This window comes from Varanus komodoensis, unplaced genomic scaffold (genome assembly GCF_004798865.1).
Source record: "Varanus komodoensis strain SLA01 unplaced genomic scaffold, ASM479886v1 scaffold3, whole genome shotgun sequence".
In the NCBI taxonomy this organism is placed as follows: domain Eukaryota; kingdom Metazoa; phylum Chordata; class Lepidosauria; order Squamata; family Varanidae; genus Varanus; species Varanus komodoensis.
In genome coordinates this window covers 4,842,247-4,869,276 of record NW_025335761.1, presented here as the reverse complement: position 1 = coordinate 4,869,276, position 27,030 = coordinate 4,842,247, and the positions used below count along the sequence as shown (strand labels likewise).

The 27,030-nt window shown below is 41.9% G+C and overlaps 2 protein-coding genes across 8 annotated transcripts in view; one reads left to right on the top strand and one right to left on the bottom strand.

Moving 5' to 3' along the window:
- The window catches only part of TRAF6 (TNF receptor associated factor 6), a 56,206-nt gene that overhangs the window by 25,820 nt on the left and 3,356 nt on the right, over positions 1 to 27,030 (top strand). For 2 of the 3 annotated variants that reach the window (XM_044436596.1, XM_044436597.1), the window contains exons 7-8: positions 747 to 1,516; positions 23,805 to 23,888. In XM_044436596.1, the coding sequence (XP_044292531.1) occupies positions 747 to 1,516; positions 23,805 to 23,888 (854 nt within the window). Of the gene's footprint in view, positions 1 to 746; positions 8,648 to 23,804; positions 23,889 to 27,030 lie in introns of those variants that run through there. The other variant, XM_044436598.1, reaches the window with a different exon arrangement.
- The window catches only part of PRR5L (proline rich 5 like), a 77,510-nt gene continuing 66,539 nt past the window's right edge, over positions 16,060 to 27,030 (bottom strand). For all 5 annotated transcript variants that reach the window (XM_044436603.1, XM_044436605.1, XM_044436606.1 and 2 more), the window contains one exon: positions 16,060 to 19,103. In XM_044436603.1, coding sequence (XP_044292538.1) covers positions 18,721 to 19,103 — 383 coding nt within the window. In that variant the 3' untranslated portion in view covers positions 16,060 to 18,720. The remainder of the gene's footprint in view (positions 19,104 to 27,030) is intronic.

Genomic DNA, 27,030 nt, shown 5'->3' with positions numbered 1-27,030 from the left:
GCTTGTTAAATTACAAGTAGGTACAGCAGTTCAAGTCTGTCTTAATAAACTCCAGTATTCAATAGAGTTATGTAAGAATGGAAATAAAACTGATCAATAAAGAGTTCTTCATAGGTAGGCAACTTCTTAAAAAGTTTGTTCTGCACAGGTTTTTTTCTTTCTCAATTGAGAGCTTTCCCTCTAAGTTAATGTGAGGTTAATTTGCAAGGAGCAGCTTAGTCAGTTTAAGAATGGCCATGTAGAGAAGAAAGAACATGACTGGAGACTGGACAGAGGACCAGTCTTTTCTTCCTTCAAGTCAGATAAATTTTGCTTCTGGATTGTGTGTTTTCTAATCTGTTTCCACAACCATGTATTCTAAAAAATTGTTCTTAGTAAGTGAACGTCCTTGTGAATTCTGGATTTTTCCAAGCACAGAGTTAGAAAACAATTCCAAAAACTATATTATGCAAAATTATACAGGTCAAAATACAGCACAATGTTTGTATCAGTGATAATATATTTGCTGAATGTCTATACATTTATATTTGGGAGATTTTCTTAGACCTACTTCCCTGGGAAAGACCTTTGAACTACACTTTCTCACCTATACAGTAGTACCATGTTAATTCTGCTCAATTCCTGTAGAGCATTGGCCAGTGCTCCTTTTCAGTGCAGCATTTTCCCTTCTTCATTAAGTCTCAACACTCACTTTTAGTCAGTGTAAAATCTATGAAGCTCTGTATGTTTTTTTTTTTTAATTGTAGATGCAGAGAAATGAATTGGCACGTCATATGCAAGAGTTCACTCAGGTTCATATGAGAATGATGGCTCAGAGTCTCCGACACATCAGTGTTACTACCCCAACTTCCATGAATTTCCCTGGTGGTTTACCCTTTGACCCATCACTTTTTTCTCAAGGTTTGCCACCCTCATGTGAATGTAGCCCCGAAGTCCAGAACTTCAAGGAAACCATTCAACAATTGGAAGGCCGCTTGGTAAGACAAGATCACCAGATTCGAGAACTCATTGCAAAGATGGAAACACAAAATTCCCAAATGGGGGAACTCAAACGTACAATCCGAAATCTAGAGGACCAGATTGCTGAAATAGAAGCACAGGAGTGTAATGGCATTTTTATATGGAAGATTACAAATTTCAATGCTTATCTCAAGGCCCAAGAAGAAGAAAAACCTGTTGTGATCCACAGCCCAGGTTTCTATACTGGAAGACCTGGTTACAAACTTTGTATGCGCCTGCACATCCAGTTACCAAATGCTCAGCGCTGTGCTAACTATATTTCTCTTTTCGTTCACACTATGCAAGGAAATTACGACAGTCTCCTGCCTTGGCCTTTCCAAGGCACCATAAGGCTTTCTATCCTGGATCAGACAGACGGACCTTCAAGGCATAACCATGAAGAAGTGATGGATACCAAGCCTGAGTTATCAGCCTTCCAGCGTCCAACTGCCCCTCGCAACCCAAAAGGTTTTGGATACGTGACTTTTATGCAGCTGCAAGCACTAAAACAAAGAACGTATGTAAAAGAGGACACTCTCCTGGTTCGTTGTGAAGCTTTAACACGTTTAGACTTAAACAGTATTCGAAGAGAGGGTTTTCAGCCTCGTAGCACAGATGGGACTGCATAGTCCACCAGTTGAGCATTTGTTGTTTCATTGTGTGAAAACTTCTGAAATGAATAAAGGGTTGATGAGAATTGTAAATCTCTGGAACAAAGATAAAACTGCCATTCAGAGAAGGTGGCACGTTGATTCAGGGAATAGAAAGTGTTTTGTGTTACTATTTATGGCATAAAGGAATTAGATTGTGCACTCAGTTCTTATCATGTAAGCTAAATGACTATTTCAGATGGTGATATACTTGTTTTGTTTTTCAAGAGCATGCAGTAGAGCAGTACCATTTCTAGTATAGAAGCTGGGTCAAATTCTACTTGCATTTATTGGTAAGAAGAGCTACAATGTTTAACTCCCATTATCTTGGTATCGGCATCTCAGAGAAACTGAGTTAATTGAATACATAACCTAGTGGGTTAGTGGGGGCTTTCAGACGAGATTAAATTTTGAGCCATGATAATATACTAAATAAGTTTTGAGAGTGTGAAGGCAGAAAGAAAAGAACGTGTATAACTACTGAATGTTGTTTATAAGCCTGGACTTTGAAAGTCAGTGCTCAGAGTGGCATGTTTTTTCTGCAAATATGAAATAAGCTTGGACTTTTGATTGGTAGACTTCACTTTATTGCTCCCTTCTGGGGACATTTATTGTTGTCAGTCAAGTTTATAGCCAATAGCCAGTACAGATTTAGTACTGAGAATCCATTCTCGGTGTCTGCTAGTGGGTTTTTGCTACATCTAAAAACACCTTGCAGTACTGTTCTAGAGAAGCTTTATGACTCACTGGCCTGGTTAACTCACTCAATGGCAATAACTGAAGAGGTTTTGAGGTATCCTTGTCTTTACACACTTGCCTTTTCTACATGGCTGTTCTGTTTGTGTTTATCTCTGATCTAACTGCATTTTGCACTTTTTAGTAGTGACATAGAATTCCACAAAAATCTTATTTTGCATCTATTGTTCTAATTAGATACTTGAGGCTTAATGGAATTCACCCATTCCTTAACACTGACTGTTCCCTCTTAGGTGATTATTAATTACTACAGGTCGCTTCACTGAAACATGCGAACATGTGTTCAGTTCTTATAGTTCTAGTGAATAACTCTGCACATACTCTGATCTAATTAGAGCCAAGGGTGTTAGATTTAAGCCATTCCTGCCCTAAAGAGGACTAGTAAGGAAGTTCTTTTTTTGTACCCAGAATTCTTTACTGTGCACGATGATCAACAAAGGAAGGTGCTAGACTGGAGCACAATCTCCCTGGCGGTGCTAATTGGCCTGAATCTTCTGTGAGAGCTGTCATCTTGTGTAAAGAAACCTGTGATCCACAGCCATTGGTGCTGACACACCAGTTTCAACAATAACTCTCCAACATTACCACAAAAGGCATTCATATCACCAATAGCCTAATGGGAAGTAGTGCTTCCTTGAACTGCTGAAAACTAACCAGAAATAGCACTTTCGGAGTGGTGCTTGTTCCATTCCAGCAATGCTCATTTTAGCTTGTTTTGGAGTTGTTCTAAAGAAAGTGCCAGTTTCCTGTTGTGGTTGCAGAACTTCATGAGCACTGGTAAACAGCCAGCATTCGGTACAGCTTGATGAACAATATTATTGTGGTCAAAGATGGCTGAGTGATAACTTTGGCTCTCATGTAGGAAAGAGTAAATGTGTCTTCAGTATTGCCAATAAGGTGTCCAATAAAATCAGCAGTGTGGTAGGTACCAGTGAGCAGTGCCAGATGCGTCATTAGTGCTGGAAATGCATTTATGGCTATACAGGGTTTTGACAATGTGAACTTTCTTTCATCCTTATAATACCATTCAGTGCAGTGTACTTGCATCCCAAATGAGCAAAACTTTAATGGTCCTTAAAGAGTATATCCGTACTAGAGATTCCATTTTAGATCTATAAAGTTTGGATAGAGGGACTGGAGACAAAGGCTGTTCTCTGGCAAAATGTCCCAAGCATTTGGCAGGTAAACGGAGCATTTTCAGCATAATAGCAGCAGAAGATTCACTGCTAAATTATGCATGTAAAATGAGGAAAGCAATTAAGATTATATTATTGGCTGGTAAATCTTGTAATAGCAAATCATCCAGTATTTTTCATCTGCCACCTTCTGCGCCATTTTTTCCACAATTGTACAAGAGAGATGCTTCATTGGGAACAAGGACTTAAAAGGCCTTTACCAGTCATAATAGTTTTGTCTGTACCACCTGCATTATTTTAAAGAGCCAGCTGTCTCTTCAAGCATTTACAAGAGCCATTTTATTGCTAGAAATTTCTGTGTTCTACTTCTTTTTTCCTTTTAAAGGTGCAATGCAGAATATTCTCTACTTACATAGAGTGAATCTTGGTGACATTTTTGTACTCCCCCCCCCCCAAAAGAAAAACCACTGTGTCAATCCTATACTCACTTGGGAAGTCCGTGAGGGTTTTCTAAGTAATGTCATATGGGCATGTGCTACACAAGCCAAGAAGGAAATGCTTTCCTTTTTAACTTTTTTTTATATGTGCATACTATTCCTGGGAGGGGTCTTACTGACAGTGTTGTCCACTGCTATTCAGTTCATACCCTTTTCATTTCCCTAGAAGAGGCAAAATTCTTGACAGAAAAGGTAACCAAATTCCTTCTTCCTCAGCTGCCCATTAGTTGGAGCCTTTAGCTTTAGCTAAAGCCATTAGTGTACTACAGAAACTGAAGTTAAATGAATAATTTCTCATCTAATTCATGAATTCATAGCAAGAACATAGATGAGTCCTCTTGTAGAATCAGTCTTCTTCAGTTGCTTTTTTAGATTTTTGGATTTGTCAGTCCCTTTACTTCAGAAAAAATGTTATTTTGGAACTATTTTTCTTAAGTTTTTTTTAAAAAAAGAAGCTTTAGCTCCGTATGCAGGGTGGCACTGTGCTACTTTAATCTGTATCTCACACAACCCCTACAGCAGTTGCTGGTTTGCCAAATGGGCGAGTGTTCAAGCTAATGTAGCATCATGTATGTCAGTAGTAGAGATGCATGGGCCATGGACCTACACTTTCTTAGCACAGCCCTGTGCCTCTCTACTCAAAAGTAAATTCCATTGAGGTAAATATAATTTAATTCTAGGTAAATGCATATAAGGTTACAGCCTCAGGTTAATTGTATAAATGCAATATAACCCATTTCTTAAAATGAGTAAACATCTTAAAACAATTTCTCCTTATCATACTTATCTTAAAATCTTAGTACTTATTTTAAATGTTTCCATGCTCTTTCTCCTGCTTGTCTATCTCGCTATTTCTCCTGCTTGTCTGTCTTCATAGCTATACCTTCATGTGTTCCTCAATGCCATTATTGTAGTCCTGGAATGGATGCCTTGTGGCCCTCCAGATGTTTTGGTCTAATCCCTCACCATTGGCTATGCTGGCCAAGGCTGATGGGAGTTGGAGGCTAAAACACCTGAAGGATCACAAGGCATGGATCGTTATTTTAGTCGAATCCATGATTAAATCTGTGTTCTCCCTAGTTCCCCTCTCTCTTTTTTGGTGTGTGGTCTTTGGAAGGCGTTTCCTCAAATAGACACTCGTAGCCTGTCCACTTGTAGGAAGTACATGTTTTAATCTATTTATTCAAATTAACACAATGGTGTGGTTTTTTTTCCTTTAGTGTATTTCTGTGCTTACTCCCTTCCCTTTGTGTGTTCTATTTATTTTGATTTAAATGACAGTCAACAGGGCTCTCTTTGATTCAGCATTTTATGTTGCACAGTACCTTGGGATTACTTTAGAAACTTAAGAAATTACAGAAGTGACTATTGTATCAGTTGCTGCACACCAACAAAAATAGTGTGAGAACTGCTCTATAGTTCCAATTGTCTACAGTATAAGTATAAAAGCTATACTTTTATAAGAGGTGATATCTTACAAGAGGTGGCATGTAATGTGAATAGAAATAAAAAGTATGCCTGACCATAATCCGAACCCTGCATGCACAGTTGTTCATGGCTAACTGAGCAGATAGCTGCATTTGAGAACATGAGAGCCTCCCTTTTACCTTGTATGGCAAGAGAGAGTGCTGTTTGCAAGTGCAGGTCTAAGATCACAGATTAATTCCTTGTGTAGTTTTGATAATTATTTCACAATTGTTTCCAAGCTTATAATATAGGAAGAAATATTTGAAGTCAAAAATACAATGTGTTTGTGTGCAGAACATCAAACGATTGCTACTACCCAAATTTAGGGAATATAGAACTGGAAATGAAACATATTTTTGTTACATTGTAAGATCGTGGAGCAGCCTTCTGAGTCCAAGCATGCATTCCATACATTCCTTACCTTTTTTTGTTAAGATATCCTCTAGGTCTTACATACTAATGCTGCAACATAACCCCAGCAGATAGCATCACTTTAGTGACAAACGCACACTAAAATATTATTAAATTCATACCTCTACCACCCCACAGATGAAGTACTCTCAGTAGTTTACAAAAGTCAATAAAAACAGACAATTTTAAAAAGTGTCATAAAAGTCAGCCAAAAAATTTAAAAGTGTAAAACACCTAAAACAAACAATGGCAAAAAATTAACCTGCAAATATCTGAAAGGGGTAAAATCCCACAAGCCCCTGCATGTTTAAGTAAATTTTTAAAACGTCTCCAAAAAGAAGGCTGTCTTAACCTGGCACCAAAAAGATAACAGATTCAACACAGTTGGGCTGCACTGGGGAAGATGATCCATAGATGGGAGGGACTGCAGAGAAGGCCCCAGAATTTGAGCTTATTGTCTGAGTAGATCATGGCTGGCAGAAGCACTCTGATAAGAATTGTGATCCTAAGCCAGCGTGCAAGGCTTTATGGGTGAAAACCAGCACCTTGAATTGGAACTAGAAGGATACAGGCAGCCACTGCAGGTGGGTCAGAACCGATCTTACATGTTAAGTCCTGCAGGTTCCAGTTATTAATCTGGCTGCTGCATTCTGCAAAAGCTGCAGCTTCAAGGGCAGCCCATTAGAACGCATTACAGTAATCCAACTTGAAGATTACCTGAGTGTAAACTACTGAAGCCAGGCTGTTCCTGTTCAGCACCACCAGCCAAAGCTAGTAGAAGGCACTCCAAGCCACTGAGACCACCTAAGCCTCAAGTGACAAAGATTGGATCAGGGAGTACATTGATGGCAACACACTCCAAAACTCCAGAGGACCCCCACTCAGTGCTTTCTTGTAAAACTTAAATTGCATGGGGGACAGAACTCCATGCTGAGGAATCCACAGAGCTGAGCAATATTCCCCAAGCACCATCTTCTCAAGATTGCCATCCCTGCGATGCAGTGCTCCTTATTCCCAATTCAGTTGCTCCTGAAGGTAACCCTGATCGATGGTATCTAAAGCCACCAAAAGGTCCAACAGGATCACACACACATCCTAGTTCTGTCTGGCATAGGTTATCATGCAGGGTGACCAAGGCTGCCTGATCCCTGACTAAAATGGGTCCAAGTAATTAGTAACATCCAAAAATACCTGAAGTTGATTGGCAAGCAGCCTTTCTAGAACTTTGCCCAGGAAAGGGATGTTTGCTCCTGTCCTAAAATAGCTGGTCAAGAGAGGACTTTTTCAGAAGTGGCCTCACCACCTCTTTTAAGGCAGTATGGGACCACACACTCTCACAGAGAGGCATTCATGACCTCCCTGGCCCAGCCACTGGTTCCTTCCTTGCTGGCTCTTACAAGCCAGGAGGAGCAAGGATCCAGTACAGATTCAGTTGCACAAACACCTTGTCCACATTCTCAAGCTGTAGCAATGAAACTCAGCCAATGAAAATGGACCAGGCAACGCTCTGGATATCTCCACCAATTCAGAGTCAAGTCCTGGTGAGAGAATGCAAGAGACTTTCTTCTGGAAGTACCCAGCAAGTAAATTACATTGAGACTAAAATGGTTCCAAGTTGTTCCCATGGCCAGAATATGTGTGATAAGCCCCAGCATCCTTGAAAAACTACACTGGTAAAGGGAAGATTGAATAGTGGCAATGAGATACTGTTTCTTTGCCTTTCTTCACTGCCTCAAAATATACCCAACAGTGACAATTCTACTAGTTCCTCTGAATAATATTTATCTGAATATATTTTGTTAACTAATGCACAAGACTATATAATAATCACACTTTAATTAAATCTTTATACTTCTAATGCCATTTTTTGGACACTGTTTGCAAAAACTTTATGCCAAAGACTTGTGGATATGAGTCTGAATCTAGCTAAGAAGATGACTACATGATAGGGCTTTAGATTTGTTGTCTTCTAACATATTAAAGGTAAAGGTTTTCCCATTACATTAAAGTCCAATCATATCTGAGTTGGGAGCAGTGCTCATCTCCATTTTCTAGCCGAGGGAGCCAGCGTGTGTCTGCAGACAGTTTCCATGGTCATGTGGCCAGCATGACTAAACACCAAGGTGCATGGAACACTGTTATCTTCCCACTGAAGTGATACCTTTTTATCTACTGGCATTTGTATGCTTTCGAACTGCAAGGTTGGCAGGAGCTTCTAACATATAAGGCAGACCAATTTTGAAACTCCCAGTACATTCACACAAAAAAGCTCAAAAGTGCTAAAGCTTTGGGGTTCATTGCAATACTCAGCAGAACTATTGAATTGGTGTCCTTTCTTGTAGCAGAGAACAGGAAGCAAAGTGTGTTTTTCAATGGCAACAAGGAGTTAAGTGGCATCAGTCTAGCACAGCCTTCCTTAACTTGGTGTCTTGATGTGCTACTACAATTTCCACCTTGGAGATATAGTCAAAAACGTCTGGAGGACCAGTTTGGGGAAAGCTATTCTACTCTTAGTATTGCTTTTTTATTTTCAAGTGTGTTTAATCATGTGAAGTGAGCTCAAAGCACAAAATTTCCAGTGTATTTGTTACGGGAAATGGTGTATCTGTTTCTTCCAGTGGAAGGCATGAAACAGTTCCTCAATTAGACATTTGTCATAATGGATAAGTGACATTATTAGCACTGCTATATCAGTTTCCTATAACTAAAATTAAAAGACATGCTTTATGGCTTCTCTGTGTCTTCCTCTTTTGATCACAAAAGGAAATTTTGGAGAAAATGGGGTGTCTTGCTTGCCTGTAGTAAAGTGCATGTGGGAAGAAATTAACACTACAACCTCTGTTGCACACGCCTTTGAATACTCTAGTGCAGAGATTCAGGAACCTGTGGCTGTCCAGATTATATAAGACTGCAACGAATATCACCCATCTGACCCATGTTGGCTGGGGCTGATGGCAGTTGGTGTACATCTGGATAGCCATAGATTCTGGCTGTAGTGCTACATAAATACTATTAACAACACTTAGGCTTAGTGACCTTCTCCCAGACTACATATCCACTGACAATAAATGTACAGCTGAAGTGTCTCGGTGTGAAGAGACTGTGAATCTAGGGCTCATTTTGCAACTGCATCTGTCCCTTCTAACAACTTTCAGAGGCTGACTTAAATCTTGAAAAAGGCCTTCTATCATAAGAGGTAAAATGGCCACCATCCTGGCAGGAGACAAACTCTCAGAACATATCCAGCCATTGTCTTGGCTCTTAAGCTCTTAATAGGCATAGACCAGTCTTGCAAGGAAGTCCACAAATGGATTCACTTGGGTGCCTGCATAGGCCTGTGTTAGTTCTTTTGTGCCCAAGAAGTAGCACAGCACTGATGCACCTTGTATGACTGAGTGGCAAAGTGCTCCCCCTTTACAAAACCTGGAGGAAGGGAGCACCTTGAAGTTTGACTGGGGCTCAAGAATGTTCCTGAATGTGTGCAAGGCCACAGCACACACTTGCTATCCTCACGTTCCCCATGTGCCTAGTCTTATGAAGCCTATCAATGAACCAAGGGGAAACAGAGTGAGAATTAAGCAGCCCTAGTTCCTTTACAGAGAACCAAAGCAATGGCTTTTTGCAGCTGTGATAGGCAGCTGCAGTTTTATTCTTGCATGTGGTAAGGCCAGTGGGAACAGAAACGCACCTTTGGGCCTCTTGGTCACTGGCTGTTGCTACCAGTATTAAGTGTTGCTGCTGGCTGCTTTTCAGCTGGTGGTGAGACTACGTGTGACTTGCAGGTAGAGCACATCCTTTACCTGTGGAAGGTCCCAAGATCAATCCCCCCATCATAGAGCAGGAAATATTCCTGCCTGAAGTTCTGCAGGGCTCTTGCCAACCAGTGTTGACAATATTGAGCTCAACAGACTGAGGGCCCAACTCATTATAAGGCTACTTCCTGTGTTCTAAGACAAAATACTTGTGCAAGCTTTCCTCAGTAGAACACAGATGGATGCTTGGAGGGGAAGACCTGGGTTGCACCTGCTGCTCCATGCATAAGGATCCTATGTGGGCGTAGGTTCAGGGGAATGTTTGTGGAGAGGGGATTCCACTCCTTGGCTTCCATGTGATCCAGCTAGATGAACTAGCTGGGGTTTAGGGTTAGGACTTGAGGAAAGAATGAGCTAGCTGCTAAATACTCTAAATAACTTGAGCACAACTTACTGCCTGTGTAGTGAAAATGAAACCAAGTATTTGTGCCTGAGGAACTTCTCATATCCCATCACTGATAAAGTGGCTTCAACTGTAAGATGTTTGTACAGATACACTAAGTTTCGGAAGACTTGCAGTATGCTTGCCTATTTTAAGATAAGGTATTTAATATGGGCCTATTACTGAACTTGCCTTTTAACTTGAACTCCTCAATTGCATGGAAAAGTGATTCTCTAAAGATATTATTTATTGGTGCCTGTATGTGCCTACGGAGAATAAAGCTAACACAAGAGGGCAGTGTTGCTCTACTAAATGGTTTCTGAAAGCTAAATGGTTTGCAGAGCTGTGTGTGTAACTTAACAATTTAAAGGAAAGAGGTTTTAAAATTCTCTTTAGTAACTTAACTGCAATCCTGTTTAACTAAACACATGCTGTAAAACCATGAAATTCCCCCTTGCAACACTTGGCAGAACAATGGTAAGTAGTTAGATTTTACTGTTTTCCTTTCACGTTGTGATTGCACGTTTTAACCTAATTATAGATGGTAAATGGAAATCCTGCTACTGAGAATATATGTATTACAGCTTTGAGGAAGAAACCCTTAAATGCACACTGCAGGGAACCCTCCAGCAACACACCTCTTCACCTTGTTAATAGCCACTTAAAGCTGGAGTGGGTTGTGGGTTGTTTGCTTTTTTAAATAACAAGAAGTGGTTAAGACCCAGCACCAAGACAGGAACATTGCAGAAACTGTAAATCAAGCAGCTGCTTCATGCAACCTGGACTCCATTCCAGACACATTTGAGCCGGGCACCTGGCAATGACATTGATGCTATTCCATGCAGGGTTCATGCTGCAAGCTTAAGCAAGCCCTTCAGTGCTCCAGGCATGCGGAAAAACAACACAAAACAATGCAAAGCAGCTTCTAGACTTCACTACCGGACAGAACTGTGGCAAGGTCTTCAATTTCATGAGTGCTTGGCTATGGGGAACAACAGTGCTCCATACCCACTCACCCCGAAACTACTTTAAAAAAAAAATGCTGAAGATTTTCTAGAGATGCTGGCATTCTCCACCCAAAGGCCAAACTGGAGAACATTTTGCCTTCCTGTAAATCGGAAAATCAAACTTAGGCATTCTAGGGAGGCAAAGTCTTTACTGAAAGTACTTCCAGGAAAGAAAGAAACCTTCCCTCTGCTTTCTCCTACCAGAAAATCTGTCCAGAAGGCATTAGCAAAAGAATGAATGGAAAATGGGTTCCCCCTTATGTTTTTAAGGCTGAACAAGTTTTCTCCCCATGTTGGAGGGGAGGTAGAAACAATGTGTTTCTGTGGTACAGCATAAACAAGCTTAGACAAGGTTCTTTTGACAGGAATTTGGCTAGATGTAGGTCACTGAATTACTAATATTTTTCGGTTACATGGTGCAAGGTTGGTTTTGTTCCTCCTACATGCCTGCAATGGGCATGTAGTCTTCTGACTATCCCTTCCGGGCTTTGAGCTGTGCAGCAGTTTACTAAAAAGCATGCAAGAGTTCTTAGCTTAGAGCTGTCTTAAAGCCAAGCTAGAGTTATATTGGTCTTCATACCCTGATGTCCCATGGGTGGTTGTAAGGAAGGCAATTCCATGGCTGGAAACCCTACAATTCCAGTGGGACAAAAAATGAAGGATGATTGGTACAGACAGCCCTGAGAGTTTTTAATGCTGCACTGAGACGGACGTGAAATGAGGACACCTGCAATAACATTCCAGCTTTGTGTGTTCATGAACCCAGAGAATGGGGGTGTTCGTGTATTTTTTTCTCTCGGTGCAACTAGGGTTATGTGAGGGGAGAGCAGGGGTATCTTCCCTCTATCGCATCCCTCCCAGGACCTCCCTCCTGCACATCAGAGGACAGTCTGCAGTGGAGATACTGAACTTAAGTAGACTCCCCCACTCAGCTTAAACCATCTGTGCTGTTTGCCTTCAATATATGGGGGACAGCAGTGGGAATGCAGTGGAGAATGTAGAGCTAGCTAACATAACTCACAGGAGAAGAGTGAATGGGACTAGCATCTTGTATACATTTAGAATTGGGATGCATGAAAATAGTATTAAACAATTCAAGATGTGATTCTCTTCCCCTGCCCACCCCAACCCCAAACAACCCCACCAGAATTATTCATAAGTCCTCAGTCTAGAAGATCAAGGTGACTCATTTATTAGAGGAGTCAAGATTTATTTATTTTATTTTGCCCAAGCTGAGAAGAAAAACAAAGAGGAGGAAGATGGCAACTCATGCCTGAAAGTGCTTCCAAAGGCAGCCCCTGCTGTGAGGCACCTGCTGTTAGTGATGACAGAGCGTTATTAGTACAGGATTTATGAGCTGTGCCTAGATTAAAAATTAATATAGAAACCAGTTTCTTTCAACTTTTGTAGGAAACGGCATTTGTTTTCAATAAAACTAAAGCATTTGTGCTGCTTAGCAAGGAGGGAAAGCGAGATGTTGCACTAAGAAGAATCACTTCAAGTTGAGCCTGCTTTCAAAGAGAACTAAATTACAGTATATACCACACCTTTTGGAATTTCTAGAAAAGACTTAAGGTAGCATCCATTTGGTGCCATCCATTCCACTTCACTCTTTGGATGATCATTGTATTATCACTATTACTGTATTACTTACTTACACACATACATACGTACATACAATCCAATGTAGCTGAACTGGAATGAAATGTGGTTGCTGTAAGTCTCTCCCTCTTTTTCCTTCCCAGCAGACCAAAATGGAATGCTTTTAGAATGCAGCCCTTTATTAGAACTGAACAAGTTCTGCACTGTTACCAGATGTTTTCTATGAAGCTTAACAAGTCACATCAGGCAAGAGAACCATTGCTCCAGTCTGTGGGAGTATGCTCTGCCCATGTAAAGAGTTGATTCCCGACTGAAAGGATGTCCTTCCCTCCCATTGGTCTGCTCATTTGACTCGGTGCCACCTTAGCCAATGGAGGAATTCCTGCTCCACCCCAGCTAAACCTCCCTGGTCTACCGTGTCTTCCCCATACCCAACATATGCTTTGGTTCTCGGGCACTACTTGACTAATCTTGTTTGTTCATCTTGACTTTTCAGTGCCACCTGCCAACTCCCATCCTTCAGCTATTTCCCATTCTGAACCTGACTATCCAGCTGGGAATGCTGTATGTCGAGAGAGCTGGGCACCATCTCCACTGTAGTAACTTCTAATTACAGCCAGTTCAAAGCCAACAGCTTCAAACTGTCTGGTGATCCTAGCTTCTTCAGAGAAACCATACTTAAAACTAAGGCAAGTTCTTTTTTGATACCACAACAAACTGTTTAGTTTTAAACAGGGACCAGTTTTTTTAGTTTTTGGCATGCTCTAGCAACTTCTCCAGAGGTGGAAGTAGGAAGACTATACACTTTGGCTTATGCATGTAGCACTAAGCTAGGGTTGGGCAGTGCATCTGAATGGGCCCCTGTATAGGCATCGAGGATAAGACAATTAATTTTTCCCTGGTGGGTTTTCCCACCACCATAGCCAATAGCTTGGGTTTTTTTTAAAATAGGCAGTTTAGAGACAGAAATGGTTCAAAGGGGACATTAACATGCCTTAGGGAGCAAAGTGGGCAATCTGCAAAATTTGGACTTAATTCCAAAAGCCAAGTGAAATGTTACCTGTCAGATACTTGCAGTGACCTGCTGAGATGGGAAACAAGGAAAAAGAATGATAGAGAAAATTGGCCCTCCTGTCCACTTCTAGCCTGCAGATTAGGCTAAAGGACTGTGATAATGGAAGGATGATAGGACATAGATGCAATGATAAATACTGAACTTTTTTGTGAGCAACCCATGGTGGCACACAGGGTCCGTCTCCATTTTTCACAATAACTTCTTGCGGGAAGGGATCTTACTATCACATGACTGGTCTGTGCTCTTCGCACATTCAGTCTGATGGAAGCAGGCACCATGAACGAGGTCTGTGGGAGCTTTCTTGAAAAGCACTGAATGCTCCAAGTTTTTCTGTCTCTGGTTCCCTCTCCCTTCCCTCTTATTATTGCCCTTCATGCAGCTTTGGTGCCAGTGGAGCAAAAACAAACAAACAAGTCTCCAAGTGTTAAATTCATTGTAACTCTCTGCTCCTGACATGGTGTCTGTTGCTTGCCCAGAGAGACCTCTTTGAAATGTATTGTATTCATATAACATACGAAAAACTTCATGAAGGTGGGTAAAGAGAACATATCACTCCATCCCCCACCAACTTGGAACACTTCCACAAACAAACAAACAAACAAACAAAGCAAAGCATGTGCTTCTAACATGATTGCAGTTTTCTAAAGACATTTCTTTGCTTAAGACATTCCCATGTCAATAGCCCACAAAAATGCAGGGAGGTTAACCTGCATTTAACCTCACTACTCAACACACACTAACACATTTAACCTCACTACTCAACACACACCTTGTAAAGACTGTTCCTGCACCTCTTTATCTGAAACTTGGCAGGCTTGATCTCCAAAGGGACAATTATCCCTGCAAATTTCAAATAGTTCTGATAGGAAATTAAAATGAAGTCCAGATTTAAGTGCCTCTAACACAAAAAGCCCTCATAGCACACTTCTCTACCTGTAAACCTCAAGAACTTCTAGCAAAAGACGTGAAGTTCTGGGACCAAATACTGTATCCATTTCAAAGCAGGTAGTCTCTAGCTCAGATTGAGCAGAATTGGAACTGTTTTCTGCATCTTCAAGTTTGGGTCTGAATTGAATCTTGTGGTCAGTGCATTGCACTAGTAACTATTGCTATGAGGAATTGTGAAAGGTGGTTGCATTTGTGTGTGTATGTGGCATTAAGAAAGCTGAGAGCAAAACTGCATTACCTTTAACGCATAACATATGTATGTACTTTTCATCCTACACAAAAGCAAGTGCAAGGAACCCAATTTTGATCCTCATTTGATAGGTAGGGTTCCCTCCGCACAGCTCTGGTCCAGATCCAGAGTGGGCACCCTATGCCTACAATCTGCATTTTGTACATGAAAGAAGCCCTGCCATTGCTGCAAGCTGCAAATAAAAGAAAATGTTCATTTTAGGTCTAAGTATATAGTATAGAGAGGCAATGAAGGGTGTGGGGGGGGAATTCCGAGAACTAAATGTAATTGAAAGCAAAGAAACGTGAGAAAATACAGGTATTTGTAAAACCGAGGTGCTGTGAGATGTTATGTAAAACTGAGCTGCTGTTGTTTAGATTTCCATCCTTGTGGTATGTGAAAGGAAAGGTCTCTGAACTGGGCCTCTACTATTTTACACAACTGAAACCAAGCAACCAAAGTTCCATTATGAGTTTTAAGACATCCATCAAAGGGTTTCTATTTCTTACTTTTCTCACTTCATTCCACTGCCTTCTCTGAGTACCACCAACAGCTTTTAAAAGTAAAATTATCAAGCTAAACCTTGCCATTGGTTAGCATGATAATCACTTGGGAAATTCTCTACATTAAACATATGAATTCAAGCCAAGCTTGGGAATGACTTGTACCAGAAAGCAAGATAAACTGTGTTTTTAAAATCCTACTTAGTTAACTTTTGTAGTGGGCAGGATGTGATTCTAGATGCAGTTAGTGCTTTTCAAAACAAGGCCTTTGTTTTGTGCTTGTCCCTCCCTCCCTGTTCACAGCTGTTGACGAGCTCCTTAGACCAGTGGTTTTCAACCCCGTCCGTGGACCAGCTCTGGTCCATGGGGGTCCACATCCTACTCGCCGTAGACTGACACAGAGGCTGGCTGTCCTCCTTGGTTAGCATTGCATGGGGGGCGGGTGCGCTGCTGCCACTCGGGGGCCAGGGAGGGGAGACGGCTCGATGGGAGCCAGCTGGGAGCCCCACTGCACTGATTTCAGTATTTTGTTCCTTTGTTGGCATTTTTTGTTGCTTGGTTTCTGGTTGTTTTGGTTTTTGGGGTTTGTTTTTTTTTTTTTTTGGTATTGTCTTTGGAAACTAATACACAGAATACTGTGTATTATGTGTATGGCACTTTTTGTCTCTGCCTTAGTAGTCCCTGAGGTGGTTTTCCTGTTTTCACCGGTCGCCAGCTGTGGAAAGGTTGAAAACCACTCCCTTTATTGCGAGGCTGCAGTTTTGCTTGTGTATTGGAAGTCTTTTTAGAACAAGGAAGAGTTCTTCAGAAAGCTGTATCTCAGATGGTGAAAGCATGATTTCCTTTTGCGTATTGCACGGATGCCATTATACCACTTGGAGGTTGTACAGCAGCAAGAGTTATAGGGCTGGGATGTCAATTTTGCAGTGGAGTCAATAGTAGATGCAGCAGATAACAGTGTCATGTAGAAAGGCAGAACTTGTATCTGCAACTCAGAATGTAAGACTGGGATTTGCTAATACTTATCTTATTTTTTGCCTTAATTAAAGCCAACAGGGCAGGTCATGAACTGAAAATCTCTTACCAATTTTATTCAGATGGTTTTTCGAGTGTAATGAAAGTCCTTTTCTGGAATCCAGTTCCTCAGTAGGAATAAATAAGCTAATTGTTTAAGAACTATGTTTGTAAGGTTTGACTTGCATTTACATTGGCCATTATGTTAGAAAAGATGATTCAATGAGAGTTTTTAATTCCAAACTTTCTGTGGTTCAGGGATTTAGAGACCAATAATTAAATATATTGTAATTTCTGTTGGGATATTAGGAGATAATTGGTTACGCTTCCATTTATATTGCCTAGCAGAGGCAAATTTCTTCCTATATCTTATAGAGGAGCCACCATGAACCCTTTCGTTACAGAAAAAGTCGCTGCCTTTTTCTATTGCATTTGAGTGCACACTTGACATGTTATTGATCTTAGTGATGATGGTATATATAGTATATATCCTTCAATCTGATCATGGATTGCAATAAACAGTTTGCTTTGGATAAAAGTAATTTTGCTTTGGATAAAAGTCATAAAAGCCAACTTCATCACAGCAGAATTGTGCTAATCTACGAACACCAAACATTTATCTCTGCACCTCTAAGCCAAACCTTAGACAGATCCTTCTACTTAATTTCAGTCAGGTTGAAGTTAATGCCCCATGTTTTTGCAAACATGGAAGGTAATTGATGCAGAGCAAAGATCACACAGAAGAAAAATACGGTATGACAATGTATTTGTCAAATTAAAAAAGCCCAGTTGCCATTGTGTCCATGGCCCCAGTAATATCATGGAAGGGTAAAGGGAAGAAGGCAACCCAAAACCCCGTAAGAACACTTCCATGCACAAGCAATCCCACTGTGACTTGGCCTTACTGCAGTACTTGGAAACAGAGCTCTGCTCTGATGGAGGAGTCACATTTCTTGTAATAGGAAGCCTGAAATCCCAGACAGCGGCACCCATCAACTTTCAGAAAGGGATTCCCTCTTTCCTGGTGATGAAGTTTGTGGGAGAAGCGAGAATGGAGCAGAACAGGAAGGTGGCCTCCAAAGGCTCGATCAGCTGAAAGATGAAGTACACCTCATTATGTAGTTTAACAAAGCAAAACAGGTTTCTTTCATTCCTGGTGCACATAGAAACCATTTCCCAAGTATTCACTTTCTACTTCAACTACTTCCTCCAGCCTGGTGCCTTCCAGATGTTTTAGATATCAGAGCTGATCAGCTGCAGCCAGCACGGCTAATGGTCAGGAAGGCTGGGATTTGCCCCAAACATCTGGAGGGCACCAAGCTAAAGAAGGCTAAGCTATACAGTTATAGAAGCCAATACCCTCAGTGGCACACCACCACTGTCAGATGCTCAGCAGATCACCACTGGAGTTGATTCCTTAACAACCACAGAGACGAAGCTCACCAGTAGGATGCTTGACCATTGGTGCTTGAAATTCTCCGGCGGAATTTCCAGAGCTCTAAATGCTTAGCTAATTCCTTGGAATATACGTAAGTGATCCCTGAGGAAAGCAGGGTTGAAAAGAAAGCCTTCTAACTGAGTATGCAGAGCCTTGTTTCCAGTTATTGTCATGGAATGGGACCCAGTTCATGCAGGCGGGTGTGGGGCTGCTCTGTGTAGCTCTGATGCTGGAGATGAGGCACTCTGGTTCTTCACTCCCACTCCTGTCCATTGCTTCCTACAGACCGACTGCTGGTGCCCTGCCAAGTCACAGACTATGGCAGCACCTTTGTGGGCTGGTTTCCTGTGTCTACCGCAGGGAGCGTCGAGGGGAAAATGCACTTGCCTCTGCCCACCTCCCGGTTCACTTGCCCTGATCTGCGCAGCAGAACGAAACAAGACTTTTAGGACACTCCCTGCCTGAGTTTGAAAAGGGATGAGAGAAAAAAAAAAGGGAAAGAGCAACTTAGAGCAACAGCTCTAAGAAACCAAGAGAGGACTGGGACAAGAGAGAATGCCAGAATGCTTGAAATGAGTAGGCTTGTACCTTTGCTGGAAAACAAAACCAAAAATTAAGCCCCATAAAATTAGAACCTGAAACAGTTTTTCCCAAATTTTGTCACGCTCAGGTCCCAACATGTAAATCCCATTCCTGGAGTTGAAGTTCTCCACTGTTCTGTTCTCAGCAAGCGATGCATAACAAAACAGGGTTCTCTTAGTGCACTCGAGTGTTGGCCCTGCAGATGTGGCATTTCAGCAGACAGATGTGCAGTTCAGTTCTGTCATTTCCTGCAAGGTGGGTGTTCCCAGCCCTTCCGGTCCGTCTGCTATACTGGGCTCACTGGAACACTGCCTGTGGTTTAAGCTGGGCTGCAGATGGAGGCACTTGTCACCATTGTCAGGCTCTTCCACAACCATCCCTGAGTGCATAATGGATGCCATGGCCAAGAGCTGGATGTCAGAGTGAGCGTTGGCGACGGTGTGGCGGCGGATGCTCCCGCACTTCTCGAGGTAAGCCTCGCCTTCCTGCTCCGTCAGGGGTGTCAAGGCAGTCTCACTGACTTGTCGGGTTGCCACAGGGTGAGAAGCAAAGCTCAAGCCATTGGGTCTGGAACGTGGCCTAGAGTATCTTCTCTCTGGAAAACAAGAAGGAAGACACGTGGATGAACGAGGGACTGCGTACAAATGCAGAAACAGTGTGATCTCTCATACTTTGCTTCGTGTAGCTCTATCCAGTAATTTTCCTCCAGGTGTATGCTACAGCACACCTCTGGATGAATGTACGGAAGTTAAGTATATTAAACTTCTTAGGAAGTGATAGACTTTTACTTAGTAACATACAATCCCCCTACCCACATTCTCCACTGAGAATAAAAGCCCACGTAATCCAGTATATGCAGCAGTAAAACAGAAAGGTCATAATTATTTTTCTGCCTGCATAGAAATTATTTCTTCAGTGTCTGTAGCATGAGACTCTAGAGGTTACACTTATTTGTGTAACAACAGAGTAGTTGCATTTTTTAAATCGAAGGAAGGAAGTAGAATATTGTAAAGGGCAGAAGTCAGTCTTAGCTCCCTGCACTTTGTAACAGTGCAAACCTGAAGTCGCATTACTCTAGCTAGGTGGGCAGAGAACTCCAGGCAAAGTCAGATGGGGTGAGATTACAGTAATGCAGAGACTGGATTGCATTACTGTAGCATAAGCCTTTACAAATTGCCCCTCTCATATAGGACTAAACATGGGGAGGCAGGAAGAATGCCACGTATTCAGGGTGGGTGTCTCCCAGTGGAAAGCCTGGCCATGGGCTGCTGTTGGTGCATGGCTGTGCCAGGAGTAGACAGCTACTACAAGTCTGGCCTCTCTCTCCTAGACATCTGCACTGTGGAACACGACGGTGGGAGGAGGAGAAAGTCCAGGGACTCTTGCCAGGGGGCCCCTATTGTGGTGCAAATCCACTAACGGCAGCCCTGGATCTAGCACGGGGCCTCTGGTATAAGAAGCGTTTATTTCCCAACTGATCTACAGGTCCACAACAGACCCTTCCGTACAAGGCCATAGGGCCGGCTCCAGCGATACTGTGAGGAATTTGACTCTCTTTCGGAGGGAAGTCTGAACGCCTTGGATGAAGGCTTTGTTTGCTGCCTTCCTGGGAATGAGGGCATGGTGCTTGCTGTGCTGGAGGAATCCAGCACGGAGTTCTAATTCTTTGCACTGTGGTGGAAGACACACATCAGCATGGCATTTGTGCCAGCCCCACATACTGATAGGTGGCTCCTGTACTTGCTGGGCACTGTTTATTCATGATCTTGCGATCAGCACAAGTAGAATTATTAGGGATATTACAGGGGCTGACTGAGCAACTTTCAGTATAATAATTGGGCTTCACAGAGATGAATAATAAGCTCAATAACTGGGCTTCATAGGGATGCTGCCACCAACTCTGACTGAGAACCACCAATAATTTCCAGAATATACTGTACAGAAGGAGTGGGCAAGCATCAGACTTGCAGAGTCTACTTCACTTTTAACTAGAACGTCCAGATCTTGTAACTGGAGGCCAACACAAAAAATACTCCCTTAAAATTAAAGAATTCTGGGTGCAAGTTTTTATTTTGCGCAGTAGACCTGAACAAAGCTCACACTCTTTCCACACAAAAATGCATTCTTGGGAACTCTGATCTTTCAGGAGTGCAACTGAAAGGCAGAGATCAATGTTGTTGCTCCACTGGGATAAGAAATCCTTGCCAGTTTATTGCATCTCCTGAAAAATCCAGATCTGTCTTACACTGAGTCCTACTATATAGCTCTCTGGGGCCTGGATCACACATTCTTCCCTTCCATCTCCTTAGCACGGAAGCTCAGTGTCTTAGCCACACTGGACATGATGGAAGATGCTAACAAACTGTTCCCAGCTAGCAGAACAAAGGCAGAGAGGGCTAGAAAGGAGAAATGAGGCCGGGGAGAGAACACATCTTTCTAGCTCTCAGTGATACAGTAGAGTCTCTCAGTAGAGATTTTAAAAGAATATGCCACCCACTCCTGGAAGAGAAAAAGATCTGTAATTAAGGTTTTACATAGCTTTTTGAAAAGTTACAACAATCATCAAGTCTATTAGGAGATAACATGCTGGAGTTTTTTAACCACCACATCAACCACCTTGGCTTTGAATGTCGTAACAAGTAAATAGCTTAGAATTGTATGTATTTGTGGTCCTAGGGATTCACAGAAGTATACATTTACTCAGCTCACTGATCTCCTTTGCTTTAACTTTTAGGCATTACAGCAAGCCTCTCCCCACCGTAGGCTTTTGTGGAGGTAAATATATCAAATTCCATTGGAAAAGGCAGTGTGCAGTGCTACATTTTATCACCAATTTTGTCTGGGATTGTATGTCACTGCTTCTAAAAAGTAACATTCCATCATTAGCTTCATAAAGCTTAGCTTTATCTTTATAAAGCTGAAGTATAACTATAATGGGTTTGATGCAGAATTGTCCTTCTGAAAACAGAAAGGTTTCTTCTGTGAACAAAAGGGATGGCTCTGCTGGAGAGGCTACTGGTGAAGGAAGGGGAGGGGAGGGGAACAATTTCAGTGATTTGCCTTCCTCCTGCAGCCCCCCCCCCCCCGGCTCCTGATCCTCCTGGACAGACGTTCAGGGAAATATAGAGGACTGCTGGGGAAAGCATAAATCGTAAAAATCTCGTCTACCTCTTCCTCCCATGGGAATGTTTCATGGAAACTCTGGATCCCAACCTGCCAGTATAATTCTTGGAGTGTACAGTCCAGAAATATAAAAGCTCTTTAGAAAGTCTTCTGGCACATTCCTCACAAACTCGAATGGGAGGCAATCAGTACACCAGAAAGAAATCATGACTGTCTTCTGCACTGTGGCACAGACACTTCAGAAACGGCTCTCCCGAGAAAAACAAAAGTGAACTTTGTGTGTATGATGCTCAGATTTTAAGGCTGGCACCAAGCAAAGCTTATAAAATAGTCTTGATAAGAAAATTCTCCCAGACTTGATCTCTAATGGATTTAACCAGTTAAATTTGTGCTCAGTTTGCGTCTTATCCAAATTAATCTCAGCTGCCTTTCAAGTTAATGCTTCATTATTCTCTCAATGATCACCTGAATTATAAGTATAAATGGTTGTTAAAAACAGTAAATAATCTGTTTTTCTTAAAAACCTATTCTCCAAAATTATCCTAGCAAACCAATACATATTCTTCTATTGACAATGGCCCAGTTCAGATTATTTTCCAGCTTCCTAAAAATGTGTTACAAGCCAGGAATAGTGTAGTAAAATTTCACTTCAGCATTATTACTATGTCATCTTACAACTGTTGCAATAGGTTGTTCTGTAACCAAGGGCTGACTACACATAAAAAAATTTGTCTCAGAGCTTTTCTGCACAAGGCATCTATTGTGTGCTTGTGGGTTCTATAGACAAAGTTTTAAGCCTCCAGTTTTGCTGCTGTTTCTCTTCTTTTTCGGGATACTTTCCTGGCAGGGCCAAGGGAAGGAAGCATTAAACTGGGGGACATTATTCCTGGAAGCATTGTTTCTACTTTTGCATTTGTGTTACTCTGCTACAACATGGCACCCTCTAGAGGATACACAGCAGGAAAACAGGACAGGAATTGCTTTTTGGACATTTGGCGAGAGAATCAGCTGGGCAGCAGGACCCACTGGCTCCCTTCTGTCTGAGGGGAAGGGATGGCAGAGAAGCGGGTGAAGAGGGCACCTGAAAATCAGGCACTGCAGGTGCTGGGCTGGGGGAATCACCTGAGTGGCCCTGCTCCTTTCCACAGCACTGCCTGGCTGATCCTCCCCTTCACCTGAAAGGCACCCTCCCTTCTGTTGCAGTGGTTTCTACCAGAACAGGAGGAAAAGGGCCCTGCCAATCCAGCGCCGCCATTTTTGCTGTGCTTCAGGGAGAGCTTGACAGCTGTGAAATTTGAACTTGGCTCCCGACTGCAGCTGTCACAGAGAAGAGTCTCATACCTCCTACAGTGACTCTGTGGACTGAGAGGGAAGGAGAACGGCAGGAAAGAGGAGAGTTGCCACCATGAGCCCAACTGTCTGTCAGGCACATCCCGGTAAAAAAACACTAAGCACAGTAACCACGCAGGGTGACCTGTTGTGACATGTGAATCCAGTCATAGGGTAGAGCTTAGGTTCCAATTCCCTGGTGAAACCAGAAGTAGATACAGCAGTTAATGGCCTTGCCTAGAAAAAATGAACACCTGCAGGTATTTCAGGAAGAAACTGTACTTAAGAATCAATTTTAATCACATCTGTTGCTTTTGTGGTAGTGTAAACCAGCAACACCTATTACCTGGGGAAGTAGTGGGTTCTCCCCCAGTAGAGACATTCGAAAAGCATCTAGCCTCTGGACAGTCATCTGAATGGGATGGCTTAATTCAGTGTCCTGCACTGAGCAAGGGGTTGGACCCGATGGCCTTCTGGCCCCTTCCAACTCTGTTCTACGAACACTGAAATCACCAACCGTTTACATAACACTGTGCAAGCAGCTGAGGGCTGCATCTCTGTACGCATCAGTACTTAATGGGAGAGCTGAGGAACCACAACAAAGAGATTATGAACAACGCCCCTTCAAGAAAACATGTTTCTTCTCATAATAGTTCTACAGTATATGATTATATACTGTAGAACTATTATGGTGCACACAGAGAGGTATGGAAAGAACACCACAGTGAAGGTAACGGGTGCACCACAGAAAAGATTTTACCCAGTGATTAGAGACCACTTAATTTTGTAATTGTTCATCTCAAGATAATGAATCTCAGCAACCTATTATCTTGTCCTTATGTAGGGGAACATCTCTGTCCTCGAGCAACAGCTTTTTCTTCACAGCAGAAGTTTCCAAAGTAAACATGCTTTTAAAAAAGCACAAACAGTAAGTGAAACTTGGCTCTTAATGCCAAATATTTATTAATCATTACCTGACCCTCAGCAGGCCAGGTCAGAGAATCAGGCTGGTTATTGCAGTGGAATATGGAAAATTTATGAGAAACAGAAGGTAGTAGAAATTTTATGAACACAGAGGAAGAAATAGAAAGAAAGAAGGAAATGCAAGGAACTTTTAACTTAGAAAACCAGGGTCTCTCATGCTTTTCAGCTTTTTCTGGAAAAGGGCTCTTCTTAGTTGTTGGTTTGTTTAATTTCAAATCAGATGCGATGAGGAGAGAGATGAAAAAGATATATTCAGCTAACCAGGATATGAGTCAACTTCTCAAAATTAGATTTTTCAATAACTTCTCGTGTATCTCATTTGTTCAAGGGTATCAACTCACAGCCTCCAACAGTTACCTTCTAGCTTAGAGCAGCAGCTATAAAAAGCAGCTGGGAAAAAAGTGTATCTAGTATGTTCCAAAACTCAATAGTAGCTAAATGGAAGCAGCCAAGCTAGGAGAAAACAAAACACTGAAGGGTTTGTTCCATAGCCCTCTACACCACAGCCATGGGATTTTTTTTCCTTTTTCTTTTTGCTGTTGCCAGACATTTGGCAAATAGCTGCACTCAGACCAAAGCAACAAAAGGAAAGAGATTGACAGGTTCAACTGAGCAGATAACAGCTGAGATTAAAAATGGGTAGCAGTCTAGAACCAGGGACCAAAGTTTGTTAGATGTAAGAATCAGCATGGCTTTTGATCCTGTCATCTAACAAAGTTCCATTAGTTTATACTCCTATGATTCAGCTTATTTTACTGGGCTTTTCACTTCTGCTATTACTGATATTGGACTCATGTCAGCAGAGTGATGTCCATTCTCCAAACTCTACTGTGCTTCATTTGGTCATTTAGAGACCAGCATACAGAGAACCAAAAATCCATATGGTGAGCCACCCAAAACAGCTGATCACATGGAGGAAGCCACCATAGCAGAGCAATGTAAAGTCATCATAAGAATTTAGGAAAACCATGTGGGATCAAACCAACGGCCTTCCTAAGCCAGTACTCTGCTTGCACATTAGCCAACCAGATGCCCAGGTGAAACCCACAAGCAGGGCATCTTAGTAACTAGCATACTCTGGTACTGGAAGCAACATCTCCCCACAGGCACTTAAGATGCGCACCAGTGTTAAGACAATTCAGCCAAGGTTGAGATTAGTAAACAGTCAGACAGAATGGTATGAAGAGGACTAAAGGCAGAAACAGAGAAGGTGAAATCTGAAACAGAAGAATGAACAGATTCAGAGCTTTGGTTTCCATCTTCAGGTGCAAATTCACCTTCACAAATCACTTATCACAGGAGTATCAAAATCAGGAAGCACTCCTGCAACTTCATGTAAGATCACACTAAGAGTAGCGAAAGCATTAATACTACTTTTAAGCAACACATACAATAAGAATTAGAAAAAGAAAATGCATTTTGAGAAGAAGCGATCATGAATAATGCAGATTCAAAACAATTCAAAGGGTACAGGACACAGAAAAAGTATTGGGTGAATGGGATTAATGGGTAAATAAATTACATTTAATTTACCCATTAATAATTTAATAACTATTAATTACCCATTAATAATTTAATAATTACTATTACAGTCAGCAGGTTCTAACTGAATGCCAGGAAAACTGCAAGAAAAAGCTAGAGGGAGGGGAAAACTAAATCAATGCTAGAGCTGAAGAACAGAGGAATGAAACTTTCTATTCAAAATGTGGCAAATACAAACTCTAGAGATGCTCCCCAGGGATAGAATGGGTAGACATCAAGGTCTTAAGCATCCACAGTTGCCTCCCCACCCCATCCCTTATGTGCTATAAACCAGAGGTTTCCTCAGCATAGTCCTTAGAAGTTGCTGGAAAAAGCCTAAAGATAGAACAGTGTGACCTTCAGGCAAATCTTTCCTCCTTCCAAGTACTGAGATTCAAGCAAACACAATCCATGCGATGCTTGCAGCTTGCCCCTGCCTCCGTGGGAACAGCTTGCTCATTCAGGAATTATTGGAATTCATGTGGAATTATTTGCATAGCAGCAGAAGCTTCTGACACCTGCATGTCAAGTGCATTGAGCTATTTAATATTTACATGCACTAAAACATGCTTGGTATTTTTCCTTCAAACTGCCAGTAGGTGGAGATATGGTTTAATTCTGCTAGCCGGGATGCTGGAGTCAAAGGGATACTAAAGAACCTAAAACAGTCTCGCTCTGCAAGTCCCCTTCAGTAACATCTAGAAAAAGAATGACAGGTCATCGCCGTTATCCGTTCCACACCCCTAGTCCAATTTGTGAGTTATTGCAGTGCATTGGAAATGGTGAACACAATGAAGTCCCATCATGTTTTCCTTGAGAAAACATCCCAGGGAGATGTGGGGCGGGCTGGGGAAGTAAGATGCAAGTCAGTTGCAGGAACCGTCACCACCATCACGCAGTGCCTAATTTGGCCCTAAAAGGCCAGCAAAGTTGGGGAGATGTCTTTCTCAAGCTCCTCTTTCACGTCAACTTCGAACAAAAGTTCAGTATTATTCTATACCACTATTACAACCAGTCCTCAATGCATCACCTTTTTTCACCCGCACATTTTAACTGCAGACCAGAGCTGCAAAACTCAAGCTTCCCTGCCTCATTTAGCCTTTGATCACTTCACAGATAATACAGGTGTAAGCCAGAGAAAGTTGCCAATGTTATTTTAGGGTGATTTTAGGGTGAGGCAACAATAAAATAAAATCTGGTAGCCATTATTTGCAAGATGCCTTGCTATGTTTCTGTTTAGAAAGAAAAAGACACAAGGCCTTCTCAGTTCTAACTATGCTATTACTCGCATCCCAGAAACCACCCTTTCTCCCATGAAACCCTTACAATCATTATACTTAATTATCATCCATCCATCTTCACCTCACAAAAATGTCAACTGCTTAGCAACAGGGCACATGAAATTTGAATGCAGCAGGAATAAATATTTCCTAATCCGTAATCAAAGACAAATCAAAAGTTGTCCTCTTCTGAGGCTTCCATTCCCTTTCCCAAAGACACAGGGGTTACCACTGGGCCCAGGTGGTGCATGTAGGCAGTATTGTCAAGTTATGCCTGGAACCCAA